Source organism: Lynx rufus, unplaced genomic scaffold (genome assembly GCF_022079265.1).
Source record: "Lynx rufus isolate CCGP_SWC_20201006 ecotype Redwood Valley unplaced genomic scaffold, mLynRuf1.p SCAF_10, whole genome shotgun sequence".
In the NCBI taxonomy this organism is placed as follows: Eukaryota; Metazoa; Chordata; class Mammalia; order Carnivora; family Felidae; genus Lynx; species Lynx rufus.
The window spans coordinates 30,645,577-30,659,906 of NW_025814824.1; the positions used below are offsets into that span (position 1 = coordinate 30,645,577).

At 39.7% G+C, this 14,330-nt stretch overlaps 1 protein-coding gene across 3 annotated transcripts; it reads right to left on the minus strand.

The window, feature by feature from the left end:
* Positions 1 to 4,080: 4,080 nt before the first annotated feature.
* Positions 4,081 to 14,154, minus strand: PRXL2C (peroxiredoxin like 2C). 3 transcript variants are annotated; one of them, XM_047103225.1, is made up of 6 exons: positions 13,856 to 14,154; positions 13,387 to 13,455; positions 12,446 to 12,499; positions 12,167 to 12,272; positions 7,235 to 7,366; positions 4,081 to 4,410 (listed from the first exon to the last, which is right to left on the minus strand). In XM_047103225.1, exons 1-6 carry the CDS (start codon positions 14,063 to 14,065, stop codon positions 4,283 to 4,285), a joined length of 699 nt encoding a protein of 232 aa, XP_046959181.1. In that variant the 5' UTR covers positions 14,066 to 14,154; the 3' UTR covers positions 4,081 to 4,282. The 3 variants fall into 3 exon arrangements, with proteins under 3 accessions (XP_046959181.1, XP_046959186.1, XP_046959195.1); XM_047103230.1 differs by lacking the exon at positions 12,446 to 12,499; XM_047103239.1 differs by lacking the exon at positions 7,235 to 7,366.
* Between the last annotated feature and the right edge of the window lie 176 nt (positions 14,155 to 14,330).

The following is a 14,330-nucleotide window of genomic DNA, read 5'->3' on the forward strand; positions in this document are numbered from 1 at the left end:
CCTGGAGTCTGCTTCAGATTCTGTGTCTCCCTCTCTCTCTGCTCCTCCCCTGCGCGTGCTGTCTCTCTCTCAAAAATAAATAAACATTTAAAAAAATTTAAAAACTAGAAACAAATGCTGGTGAGGATATAAAGAAATTGGAACCCTTGTACATTGCTGGTGGGAACGTAAAATGGTGCAGCTTCTGTGGAAAACAGTATGGCAGTTCCTTAAACACAGAATGCCCCTATTATCCAGCAATTCCACTTCTGGATATATACACAAAAGAATTGAAAGCAAGGAATCAAACATATTTGTATACCAAGGTTGACAGCAACATTATTCACAATAGCCCAAAAGTAGAAATAACCTAAATGTCCACTGAAGGATGAATGGATAAATAAAATGTATATACATACAATAGAATATAATTTAGCCTTAAAAAGGAATGAAATTCTGGTGCATGCTACAACATGGATGAACCTTGAGGACTTTATGCTAAGTGAAATCAGATAGACATAAAATGATAAATATTGTATGACTCCATAAATTTACAGAGGCAGAAAGCAGAACAGTGATTACCAGGGGCTATAAGCAGGGAGCAATGAGAGTTTTTTTTTTTTTTTTTTTTTTTTTTTAATTTTTTTTCAACGTTTATTTATTTTTGGGACAGAGAGAGACAGAGCATGAACGGGGGAGGGGCAGAGAGAGAGGGAGACACAGAATCGGAAACAGGCTCCAGGCTCTGAGCCATCAGCCCAGAGCCCGACGCGGGGCTCGAACTCACGGACCGCGAGATCGTGACCTGGCTGAAGTCGGACGCTTAACCGACTGCGCCACCCAGGCGCCCCAAGAGAGTTATTTAATGGGTACAGAGTTTCAGTATGAGATGATGACAAAATTCTGGAGATGGGTAGTGGTGATGATTACATAACACTATGAGTATACTTAATGTTATGAACTGTAGATTTTAAAAATGGTTAAGATGGTTTTTGTGTATATTTTATCACAATAAAAAAGTTTTAAAAAATTTAATAAATTTTAACAACTATAATATTTATTTTGACTGACAGCTTGGACACAATTATATATATATATATATATCACAACCAAGTTCCAAGTACACTGTGCTCCATAGATTTCATAATTTAGTATGAACATTGTTTTTATCACAGTATATAATCATTTAGATTTATATAATACTGATATAAAACTGGCATCTGGGAACTGTCTTCAAAGTTTTCTGCTAACAGAGCTAATATATGAATAGCTGCCATTCCACTTTTTATATGGGTACAAGAAAACTTGGAAGTGAAAATGAGCAAAATTAATTTAAAAGGACTCTGTTCTAAATTAAAACTAGGTGCGCATGAATGTCTGTTGGTAGAGCATGCAACCCTTGATCTCTCAGGGTTGTGAGTTCAAGCCCCATGTTGGGCATGGAGTCTACTCAAAAAAAAAAAAAAGAAAAATAAATGTTCACAGAATGATGTGTAAATGTACCTTCTGTAACTGTACATCTTTAATTATTTTCTGGAACACTCCTCTTAAAATAACTGGTAACTTTGGAGTAGATGATGTTTCTTCTTTAGAAAGTTTGTCTCCCAGTTTCACATGGTCCATGTTATCACTCTGGCCCCACTGGTAGATGGTAACATAAATAAGCATGTTATGCTGGTTACTAGCTTATCATCAATCTTCTTGAGAAACAAAAGTATTTGGTTTTTAAACATGCAGTCCGTTAAGAAAAAATTTTTTAGTAAAAAAATTTAAAAAAAATTTTTTTAACGTTTTTTTATTTTTGAGACAGAGAGAGACAGAGCATGAACAGGGGAGGGGCAGAGAGAGAGGGAGACACAGAATCTGAAACAGGCTCCAGGCTCTGAGCTGTCAGCACACAGCCCGACGCGGGGCTCAAACCCACGGACTGTGAGATCATGACCTGAGCCGAAGTCGGACGCTTAACCGACCAAGCCACCCAGGCGCCCCAGTAAAAAAAATTTTTTAAAAGGTGCTTAGGTGGCTCAGTCGGTTAAGCGTGTGACTTTGGCTCAGGTCATGATCTGTTTGTGGGTTCGAGCCCCACATTGGGCTCTGCGTTGACAGCTCAGAGCCTGGAGCCTGCTTCAAATTCTGTCTCCCTCTTTCTCTGCCCCTCCCCTTGCTCGTGCTGTCTCTCAAAAATAAATGTCAAAAAATTTTTTTTAAACATGTACGTTCATGTTATTAAAATTCTTGTTGCCCCAGTAGTTCACTGCAGGAGGCTTACAACACACTTCCTCACTGGGATCTTTGGTCTATGGATGGATCTGACTGCAATGCAGCTGTAGCTTTTAGAAGTCCCAGGAAGTCCCAGGTCTCAGGCTTAGGTCTCAGGCACTAGTTTAGGCAGTGGTCTTGGTCTTAACTCTCTACTACACAAAGCCTTTGAGTTGGCCAAAGAACATTCCTGGATGAGCACAAACTTCAGGGCAGCCCATGGCTTCAAGGCATGTTTCTGCTTCTGGCCCTGATGGTTTCCTCACTTTCTTATTAAAAGTTAATTAAAAAAAAAAAAAAAAGATGTTTCTTCTCTGTGAAATGGGCATGATGGGGATGTCAATTCTATAGAGCACTATGTAAAGCACTTGGAACACTACTTGGCAAATAATTAGCACCATAACAGGGCTAGATGGTATTCTTTTAACAGTAATTTCTATGTATTTATTATAGGAAGGTTTTCAAAATTTGGAGTCTAGTATATTACTGGGTATGCAGCATGTTTATATATATCACAGTAACTACCAGAAATATTTTTTGTTTTAAATGTTTGGGTCAGCAATTTACCACTGCACTGTATTTATGTAACTGAGCCTCCTGAAACCACATAAAGAACATTTGTGTATCTTAGAAAAACGTGGTGTAAGTTTATAAATATATAAATTTTTGTGTAAGCTCTGATTCAGCAGTTTTAAGTGTAAAATCAGCAAAGGGATCTGGGTCACCAGAAGACTGGTAAAGGGAAGACCCTTACTATAAAAAATAGCACAAAATTGCTTAATTTTAAATGTCATGAGAAATTTTGTTTTTATTGGTTAAAAACATGATTGTTTAATGTATATATACATGAATGTACATTAAAATATTTGGATACTTAAAATATATTTTGTGTGTGTGACCTCATATGCTTGATATAAAAGTTTATAAGTTCAAAGCAGTGTATATTTGCTACTAATTACCAAGATTTTGATCTTGCTGTACTTTTTTCATCAGAATTTCTGGGACACTTCCCAAGTAAACCTATTAACATTCTAGAAAAATAAAAGATAACAGTACACTAAATAAAAGCAATTTGGCAAGCAAACCAGTGTACATTTAAGTTACAAAGTTTTTTTTTAGTTTAAACAATTCTTAAAATTCTTTCAAAAAGCATATTGAACCATATTTTAAATACATGTATTAAATATATAAAACATTTTTTTCTCCTTTTACTCTTTCCACCTCCCCACCCCCCGCCAAATCCTAGTGAAATGGATACTGTGTGTGTGGTACAAGGTGCTTTGAACACAGGCTATGCAGGTTTGGTTTGCAATATTTACTCTAAGTAAAGCAATGTGGATGGAAACATGTAGACAGTTGCATTTATATACAACTTTGTGAAGCTTCCTATATAGGAATATATTCTTCATATAATTTTTAAATAACTTTTCCTGGCTAAAAAAATGAATCATGCTCATTATAGAAAGTTAGGAGATAAAGGAAAATATGGAAAAGAAAATAAAGATACTGTAATCCTACCATATAGAGGTACCTACTGGCAATAACCTGGTGTGTTTATATCCTGTCTTTTTTCCTAAGTATGCAAAAATATAAACATATACATAAAAATATGATTACATTATTTACAGGATTTGACATCCTGCTTTTTCACTGGATAAAATGGTCCTGAGTTGCTTACCTTTCCCTTTATATGTTCTTCATAAGAATTAGGGCCAATAAAAACTTTCATTGAATGGATATACCATAATGTAAAATAAAAAATGGTATTTCTAATTTTATAGCTTTTAAAGTTTTATTTTATATAAATAAAATTTTATTTTACATAAAACTTTAAAAGCTATAGAATTATAAATATATATAACATTTTTGACAACTGATGCCTCCCAGTATGTAGTTCAACTAGTACATGGTCTCTTTATGTTTTCATAACTCCTCAAAGACTGGGAAAAGCCAACAAGTGAGACACTGCACAAGGATACCACACTCTGAACATTTCAGGTCATATCCCAAGGGTCCATTCGAAAGTGATAAAGAGTCTATACCATCACACATGGATAACTGAAGATCTGCTTGTAAAGTCCACATGCTGAACTCCTACAAGCTGTAAAACAGAGTTGATGGGTTTGTGATCCAACCTATTTCTATCACGGTGTATAAAATGGATGTTGTTACCTAGAAGAGAGTAAGAATAAAAGGCAGAAGTTGGCATATAGTATTATTCATTAGATTTATTGCTTATTAGAATAAAGGAAGCAAAAGCAACTTTTAATTAATCCTAAGGGAAAAATTAATTGCCTGGAGTTCATAATATTCTCTATATAATGCTGTAATAATTTTTAATTAAGGTAATAAAGGATGAAAAGGATTATGGTTAAATAAGAGTGATACTTAATGTTTTATGAGATCTAAGGGGAAATATTCTTAAATTATAACCTCTGTTAGGGTTTATTAGATGTAATTAAATAAAATGTCCTGTCAAACAGACAGGAACAATACAGAACATAGATATCAAATGGAAAATCACATCTGTTTCTTAAATGTAATAATGGAATAAATCACTTGCTTAAAAAAAATTCATTCTCAAACACTGATTTAATAGGCTATCTGCATTATAACTAGAGACCAAAAGAGGCTGAAAAGCAGGGCATTGAGACTGTTAAGACCTCCACAACAAACCTTTTATCTGCTCAAATAAAAAAAGCCCCATAATTTATAGGTCTAGGTCTTTTTACTTTGATTCTTAGACTCAAAGCCAGATGTTGAACTTAAAACATTAGATTAGCTTTTTTTATTTCAACCTACAGCTGAAATTCTGTAATTCTTTGCATGTGTGTTTTTTCTTTTCAACTTTTTATTTAAATTTTAGTTAGTTAACATATAGTACAATATTGGTTTCAGGAGTAGAATTCAGTGATTCATCACTTACATACAACACCCAGTGCTCATCACAAGTGCCTTCCTTAATACCCATCACCCATCTAGTCCATCCGCCCCCCCCCACATTCCTCCATCAACCCTCATGATTAATTATAAGAGGCATGTTCTCTGCATTATACTTAACTGTTGTCTATAGTATTACTGTAGATTTAATATCATGAATTGGCTTATTATCAAGTAAGACAAAATACTGGGTTAACTGTGATAGTAGATTTGTGTAAATAAGTACACCCAACTCTTTCCTTAGAGGAGCTACACTCCTTCCAGCAGAGAGTATCAAAATATTCTCTTTCTTGAGTATGTTCCAGTGATGAACTCCGTGTGCTCATCACTCCTACACACCTGAACATGTGGTCACATGATGCTGAGACAATGGAGATGAGGGGCTCACAACAGGTTGGACAATGGAAACAAGCCATCCAAAACTATGGCTCAATGTCATTGAGGATAATCTATAGGACTCAGTCTCATAAAACAGGGCTTCTCTTCTGTCTGGTCTAACTGGTGTAAATTCACAAGAGAGGGAAAGAGATTGAATGACAGGTTTTAGCTAGCTAAAGTACTCTAACTGCAGAAAGCCAAAAAGCCATAATGTTCAGTCAAAAGCCTCCTTCTAAAGACTTTTAGACATCTGGAGTTTATTAAAGTAAAATTTTATAACTTTTAGAAGCTATGCTCACTATTGTGGACAGTTTCAAAGAGGAAGAAGAACTAAGAAAAATCTACTTAGTGCCTGTCCCTGACTACAATACTTGAACATGGTAGAGATCCAATGGTCAACCAGTTAGCAATGTGGAGCCAAAGAAATTTCAGGTATTCCAATCAATAAAGCTACTAAAACTATGTGGCTTATAGTAATTGTTACTGAATGAGCTGACTTGCCTTCTGACACTAAGCAAGTCTTCTAGCCTTATTAGATATAAGTAACTGGATTGATTCTTCTATTGACGCCCCCTCCCCCCCCCCAAAAAAAAGGCAGGGTGGGGGGGAAGCTTGAGGATTTTCTCCTATGTGGAAATGTTCACTTCCATGAACTTCTTATTTTATTTATTTATTTTTTTTAATTTTTTTTTCAACGTTTATTTATTTTTGGGACAGAGAGAGACAGAGCATGAACGGGGGAGGGGCAGAGAGAGAGGGAGACACAGAATCGGAAACAGGCTCCAGGCTCTGAGCCATCAGCCCAGAGCCTGACGCGGGGCTCGAACTCACGGACCGCGAGATCGTGACCTGGCTGAAGTCGGACGCTTAACCGACTGCGCCACCCAGGCGCCCCTATTTATTTTTATTTATTTAAAAAAAAAATTTTTTTTTTAAACGTTTATTTATTTTTGAGACAGAGAGAGGCAGAGCATGAACGGGGGAGGGTCAGAGAGAGAGGGAGACACAGAATCGGAAGCAGGCTCCAGGCTCTGGGCCATCATCAGCCCAGAGCCCGATGCGGGGCTCGAACTCACGGACCGTGAGATCGTGACCTGAGCTGAAGTTGGACGCTTAACCGACTGAGCCACCCAGGCGCCCCATATTTTTATTTATTTTTTAAGAGAGAGAGAATATGCACAAGCTGGGAGAGGGGCTGGGGGGGGGAGAGGGAGAGAGAGAGAGAGAGAGAGGGAGAGAGAGAATCTTAAGCAGGTTCCACGCTCAGTGCAGAGCCCAATGCGGGGCTCAGTCCCACAATCTTGGGACTACAACCTGAGCCGAAGTCAAGAGTCAGACATTCAACTGTCTGGACCACCCAAGTGCCCCTCCATGAACTTTTTAAACAGTTTTATAGCCATATACAATTCACCAAACCACCACTGACTTTCCTATCTCAAATACTGAAATCACTGAGGCACAGAATGATGGGCACATTACATCCAATAAACAGACACAAAATACACAGAAGCCTTTAAAAACAAAAGATGCCCCCTGACCCCTACAAGCACAGAATGGTGACTATTACAAGTCAAATTGCCATTTTTACATGGTATCTATTTTATGAAGAAACTGGGTGGCCTCTTAACTTCTAAAAGGCACAAAAAGCATACTGCTGGAATTGCACTTTGATGCTTACCTGGACCTAAAATGAGGGTTCCACCTTGCTGAGCAGGATCTCCTTGAAAATCAAAAAGAGGGCCAGTCACTGCCCTCCACAGGCTCTGAATGCTTCCCAAGAGTACATTTGATTTTATATGGGGACTCTTTCCTGAAATATTGGTAATTGTCTTTAGATATTATCATTTTATATTCAATTAGATATCAGAAGATAATGTTAGTACTTCTGTTAAACATTCACTCTCTCTTTCTGAGGTATAGTTGACACAGAATGTACATTAGTTTGGGGTATATAACAGCAATTCCACAGCTCTGTAGTTGGGCTGTGCTCACTACAGTGTAGCTGCCATCTGTCATCATCCAAAGCTATTGAAATACCATTGACAATATTCCCTATGTTGTACCTTTCATTGCTATGACTTATTAATTCTATAACTGGTAGCCTTTAAGTCCCAGTCCCCTTCACCCACTTTTGCCTATCCCCCTCTAAAACATTCTCTTTCTTGTGTGTTATCTTACTTTCAAGTTGTCTTTTTTTCTTCCTTCAAGGAAAGGTTTCTCAGCCTTTCACTATTGACATTTTGGAGCACACAAGTCTTTGTCCTGTGCAACGTACGATGTTCAGCAGCATCACTGCCCTGTGCACCCACTAGATGCCATAGCACCATTCACCAAGCTGTGACAACCAAAAATGTCTTCACACAATACCAAATGTCCCCTGATCGAGAACTACTACTTTAAAGGAAGAAGTCATGATATATCCCAATGCCACAGAAGAATGTCAGCTACAGACTTCTCAAATTGGTAGTGCTTTCCCTTTTCTCTTTAAAGGTTTTATTTTTAAGTAATCTCCACACTCAACATGGAGCTCGAACTCATAACCCCGAGATCAAGAGTCACATGCTCTACTGACTGAGCTGGCCAGCCGCCCCAGTGCTTTCCCTTTTAATACCCCATTTATCCTTTTTTGAGTCTCTCACCTACTATAAGTAACTACACTCCTTTTCAAGAGACACTGTGGCACAGACTATTATATGCTGGCAAAACCCATTTCCTCTTTCTGGGCCCACAGCTAAATTTCCTGGCAGTTTCGTATGGCCACGTGACTATGTTCTAACCCCTGAATAAAATGATTTGGGCCATTTCCAGGCCAACTCCTTAAAACCTCCCACAAGTGATTCTCCATATTCCCTCTACATTCTTGGAAGCCTTGGGTTGAAAATGACAAAACCACAAGATGGAAGAGGCCTCGGTCCTTCCTACTGTGTTCCTGTTGGTATTGCTGCTTGGAGGAGAGACATCTGAATAGATACACCCATCTTGAAATTAACAGAAAAAGAACTAATCTTCTACTGTGTTATGCTACTGAGACTTTGGGAGTTCTCTGTAACAACAGCTACTCCAGCCACCTTTCCATCTCTCCTTGGCTGTCAGTTTTTCAATCTCCTTTCCCACTGTGACTAATACTTCCCTTCCACTCCCACTGAGTAAAGGGACTCAGTCTCTTTACCCTTCTTGTAACTTATCTTTCTCCTATCTTTGCCTTTTACGTTTTGCTTTTGGCTTATTATTTACACTGCCTTTGACCTGCTTGAATTCCTAGTATTTCCAAATACCTATTATTTCCCTTCATCTCTACGACTCTTTTATTTGTTCCATGTTTCCATTATGATGGACACTGATGTTACCAAAAAACAAATACAGGCTCATTAGCTTAGAGACATGAGTAAAAGACTGGTTTACTGGTTTATAGGATTCTCTATCTAAAATAAATATTCAGAAATCCAAACTATTTCTTCAGGTCCAAAGATGGGGTCATTTAATATTTCTGAAACTTTAGAAATTCAATTGAAGGAGATTCCATGACCTAGAATTCGACAGTCTTTGCTTCAAACACGATCTAATTGTGCCCATTTGAATTTAGTTCATATGTATAAAACTCCTGTTTTTCAGTCTTTTACAAACCCATTATTTCCTGGCATGTAAGGGCTTTATTTTCTTATTTTGTCTTTATAAAATGTCCATTAATTTAAAATTATAATCTTATTTTTTAGTGTCTTAATTTCCAAGTAGGACTATTCTGAGACTTATGCTTTTTCAGAGATGAACTTGTAAAAGATGATCTTATGAGAAAATAATGTTTTCTGGTTGGAAATACAGTACTTTAACACAGGTCAGAAGAGTTTAAAAAATTTAAATATACCTTATCTAATAACTACAAGCATAAGTTTTGTTTCAAATTCATCTGTTTTCTTTGCAATTCTGTATTTTTATTGTGCCTGCGAATGGTGAGGTGTTATTAAGATGAAGCTCACAGTTTAGATCTAAAGTGCTAAATGATAAACAGAACTTACACACACTGGGACTATTATGACACAGAAAACAGTCTACCAATAAGTAAGGCTCACAATCTATACATTACAATTTCCTATACCAAGGAGAAAAAAGGAAATAGTAAACTCTGTTTATGATAGCTCATTATTAGTTTTAATAAAATTTAGGTTGCTTTTTTGAAAAAACATCAGTAAAGCAATCGTATCAACTCTATGTCATAAATAGCTCCTGACCCATCCCCTCCTCTTCATCTCCATTTTCTGCCCGAGCACTTCTTTCTAGTCTATTGCTACACCCTAGTGTAACTGTATCAGTGGCTCTGGCTTGGCAAGTTCTAAATACTCCACCACAATGGACACATGGCTATCACTTCTCTACCTAAAATGCTTGTGTGACATCCCTACTGACTCCAGAGCAAATCCAAACTCCTTGGCTGGTCACCCCAGACCCAGTCTGAAATGGCCAACACCTGTCCCCTGGCTCACACCAATTCCTCAACTGGCTCCTAGACTCTGGCGTGATGCAGGGATCTGCACTTCTCCAAGGGCCACAGTTTTTCATGCCCATGTGCTTTTGCATGTGCTTTCTGTCAGCAGCACCCTTCTCCAGATTCATCTCACCCAGCTAACTCCTTTAAGAGTAGGCTTACGGGGCGGGGCGCCTGGGTGGCTCGGTTGGTTAAGAGTCCAACTTGAGCTCAGGTCACGATCTTGCAGATCACAAATTTGAGCCCTGCATCTGGCTCTGTGCTGATAGCTTGGAGCCCGAAGCCTGCTTTGGATTTTGTGTCTCCCTCTCTCTCTGCCCCTCCCCTGCTCGTGCTCTGTCTGTCTGTCTCTCTCTCAAAAAAAATAAGCATAAAAAAAAATTGAAAAAGAAAAAAGAGTGGGCTTAGGTGACACCTCCTCTGGAGAAGCCTTCCCAGATTCTTCTCTGCCCTCATATTTCTGGTAATGATATTCTCCTTACATGTTCTCTAGTACAAGCCCTTAAATTGTAATCAGCTGTTCGCTTCTGTTTCCTAGAGAAGAGTATGAGTTTCAGGATGGCAGGGGCTGTTTATCACTGTTCTTCTGGGAGCATCCACCAAAGTGGGGATTACTGACAACAGCGCAACAATATTTTTTTTTTTTTCAACGTTTATTTATTTTTGAGACAGAGAGAGACAGAGCATGAACGGGGGAGGGGCAGAGAGAGAGGGAGACACAGAGTCGGAAACAGGCTCCAGGCTCTGAGCCGTCAGCCCAGAGCCCGACGCGGGGCTCGAACTCCCGGACCGCGAGATCGTGACCTGGCTGAAGTCGGACGCTTAACCGACTGCGCCACCCAGGCGCCCCCGCAACAATATTTTTTGAGAGTGAATGATTTGAGTTTGAGTTCTCTCATTTGGCATTTTTTTTAATTAAAAAAAAATTTTTTATTGATTTTTGAGAGAAAGAAAGAGAGAACAGGGGAAGGGCAGAAAGAGAGGGGAGACATAGAATCTGAAGCAGGCTCCAGGTTCTGAGCTGTCAGCACAGAGCCCAACGGGGGGCTTGAACTCACGACCACGAGATCATGACCTGAGCCAAAGTTGGACACTTAACTGACTGAGCCACCCAGGCACCCCTTCTCATTTGGCATTTTAGAAGCCACATTCTTTCCACCTAAAACACAGCAATGGTTCACCTAAAGCTGATGAAGCTCTGTTAATTATAAAGAATTGTGCTAAGGGCAGGGAATATGGACCACATAACAATGAATAAAATTTCAAATTCTTCAAATAACCATAGTATCTGCACACCTTAATCACTAATAGAGTATATAATAAAGTACAAGGTGCTTTTAAAGTACAATGAGGGAAGCAATAACTTCTGCTTGAAGGGCCCCTTTGAGTTGGGCTTCAATGAAAACAGATTTCATCAATTAAAGAACACAGACTATTCAAAGCTATGGTGTTGAAGTAGCAAAATATATGAACTCAAGCAATATTATTTTTTCATTGAATTACAAAAGTAAAATGTACTTACTGTTAGGGGTGCCTGGGTGGCTCAGTCAGTTAAGCATCCAACTCTTGACTTCAGATCAGGTCATGATCTCACAGTTGGTTCAAGACATCGAAGCCCACTTCAGGCTCTGCCCTGATGGCGTGGAGCCTGCTTGAGATTCTCTCTCTCCCTCTCTCCCTACCCCTCCTCTACTCACACATGCGCTATCTCTCTCTCAAAATAAATAAACATTAAAAAAAAATGTACTCCCACTGTTAAAAGCACAAAAGCCACTTTTCTAACTTCTATACCTTGGGGTAAGCATGGGCAGTATCTTTTAAAACCTTTTTCATTACACACACATATACATACTCTTGATCTTTATGAAAATGGTTTTTATTTCCACAAAAACAGAATCAAACCAAAAACAGTGTTCTGCAACTTGCTTTCTTCACTCCTTTAGTACTTCACAGCTTTCTATGTCATTACACCTATGAAATGAATCCTTGAGAATCTGGTGTATCTGGCCCACTTACTAGAATCCTAAAAACCAGCCTGATTTATGAGTTTACCATTCGTTTCTCTATGCATACATACACAAATGTAAAATACACCACCGGCATTTTCTGATGGGACGTGTCATGTCTTACCTGAAGGGGCAATTTCTTCACCTCTTTTCATTCCTAATTTTTTATAAATTTCTCTCTCAGGATCAACATAGATTTCATGAGAATACCCAGTCAGTTTGCAGAAAGGCTAAAAAAAGATAATATTTGGAATTTGTATTAGTAAAAATGAGAGAGGAAAGTAATGATAACCTATCTTTATTTTTGTAAATTTAATCTATACTTAGTTGTTCAAATAAAATTATTTTTATGTCTGAAACTGATTTAATCTGTTGGTTTCGCAATTTCTGATGATACCTTTACCTCAATATGATGGTAGGATGACTGTCCAATCACTATAAGGGTGACATTTGCTTCCTTTAGGAGAAAAAAAGGACAGGTACATATTACCAGAAATTATATATGTTTTATAAAACTCCCCCTTATTCAACTCTTTTGTTCCATTCTAATGCCACCTATAGGCTTCTAGAAGAATGGAATAAACAACAAAATTGTGTGAATCAAAATAAAGAAATGTATGCTAAAATGTTCAGTTAATTCAGTTGGTCTTTTGCCAAGAAAGAACTTCAAAATAATATAGCCAATAATTATTTTCTCTCCCCAAAGACATACATTAAAAAAGAATAAAAATTATTGGAGGGTTTTTAAAAATCAGACAATTTTACTTTTTCACATCCCAATTACTAATGCCTGAGGGAAACAGATCTTAGTTTTATAAAGGTTGCCCAATTCCTTCACTCAAAAATTCACCTGGGGACAAACATATATGTATCTGAAAAAAAGCGTGTATGTGGATGTCCCAGGAATGTGGAAAGCGCATCCTAACAAATACAAATGTTCGCCTTTAAGATATATTAGTATTTTCGCATAGTCAACAACTATTTGCAGTGCTCTTATTACAAAAATAAAGGGAATAAAATAGCAATAATTTCTAGCATTTGTGCTTTTGGTCATTATCATTCAACATTTGCAAATAAGTTACTAACATCTAAATTATTATGATTAGTACATATTAGCAGGCAGTACATAGAAAAGTAAAGCAGGACAAAAATAGATCTCTAAACTCTGTCTCCTTTTTGAAAGTGTTGGGAGAGATGTGCGGGAAGGTGATAATACGGGTTTGTAAGAGCCTGTTCGGGAGATGTGTCATACTCACCACACCTCGCTTCTTAATAAATGACAGGTGACTTTCACAAGGTCGCCCTGAGGCAAGGCACACTGCTGCTCACTCTCAGGAAACTTACTTGTAAGAAACTCTTGGGGATTTTGGCCAGATCTTCTACGTATTCCTTGCAGATGTAACACAGGAAATGCTGAAATCCCAACACGGCAAAAAGGGCAAGTTAGCAACTATAAAAGACCAGGTACTTTGTTACTCATGACGCCACTCGAGGTGGACAGAAAAAGGTGTGAAGGGCGCTCGAGGTGCTTTAAAATTGGGCCGCACCCGCTCTTAGGCCTCGTTTGCTGGGAGAATGTACTTGGCTTGGCGGGCTATTTTTCCATTCCTATTAAAGGAAGCCAGAAGGGCAGTTCGTATTCCGGAAGCCTCTACTGACCAGCAATGGGGATGGCCACGCCCAGGGAGACCTCACTCTTGGGCCTTGAACCTTCTCAGGGACCCGATGTCCCCCAGCCGAGGCTACAGAAGCAACCTCCATCCCAGCCTGCCGCAAGGTCCCTGCTCTGGGCCGCCCCTCTGCCTGCGCTCACCCTCACGAAGACCACGATAACCCGGCGCTCCCGAAACAGCGCGCCGAACGGCACCTGCCTCCCGGAGGCGTCCAGCACAGACAGCTCGGCCACTGTTGCGGCCAGGGGCTGCCCGCGCTCGGGGCCGCTAGGGACTGCGGCCGGGTCGGCGCGGCCGCTGACCTGCCGCGTTACCGGGGCGAGGGCAAGGTCGGCCATCGCGCCCAGCATCTGCCCGGCCGGCCAGGGATCGCGCCCACGGGGCTCAGGCTGATCGCATAGGCTGTGCCAGACAGGTCGAGGCCGATCAGAGTGCACCCGGCGGAGCAATTCGGGACTGGGGACGGGACGCTAGGCTGGGCGGGACTCAGGGCGGAGCGGGGCAGGACGCACGGGGCGGAGCTGCGTGGGGTCCCGGCCCGCGGGGGCGACCCTCGTCGCGGCGGGGCGGGGCGCAACCTGGGTGGGGCGGAGCTGAATGAGGGGCGGGGCGCAA

Bases quoted from the DNA above. Each gene is read 5' to 3' on its own strand.
- PRXL2C (XM_047103225.1), bottom strand. From the start codon at position 14,065: ATGCTGGGCGCGATGGCCGACCTTGCCCTCGCCCCGGTAACGCGGCAG. The intron at 13,456-13,855 runs GTGAGCGCAGGC...TTGGGATTTCAG, and splicing joins TTATCGTGGTCTTCGTGAGG to CATTTCCTGTGTTACATCTG. The intron at 12,500-13,386 runs GTAAGTTTCCTG...TTTCTCCTAAAG, and splicing joins TCCCCAAGAGTTTCTTACAA to GAAGCAAATGTCACCCTTAT.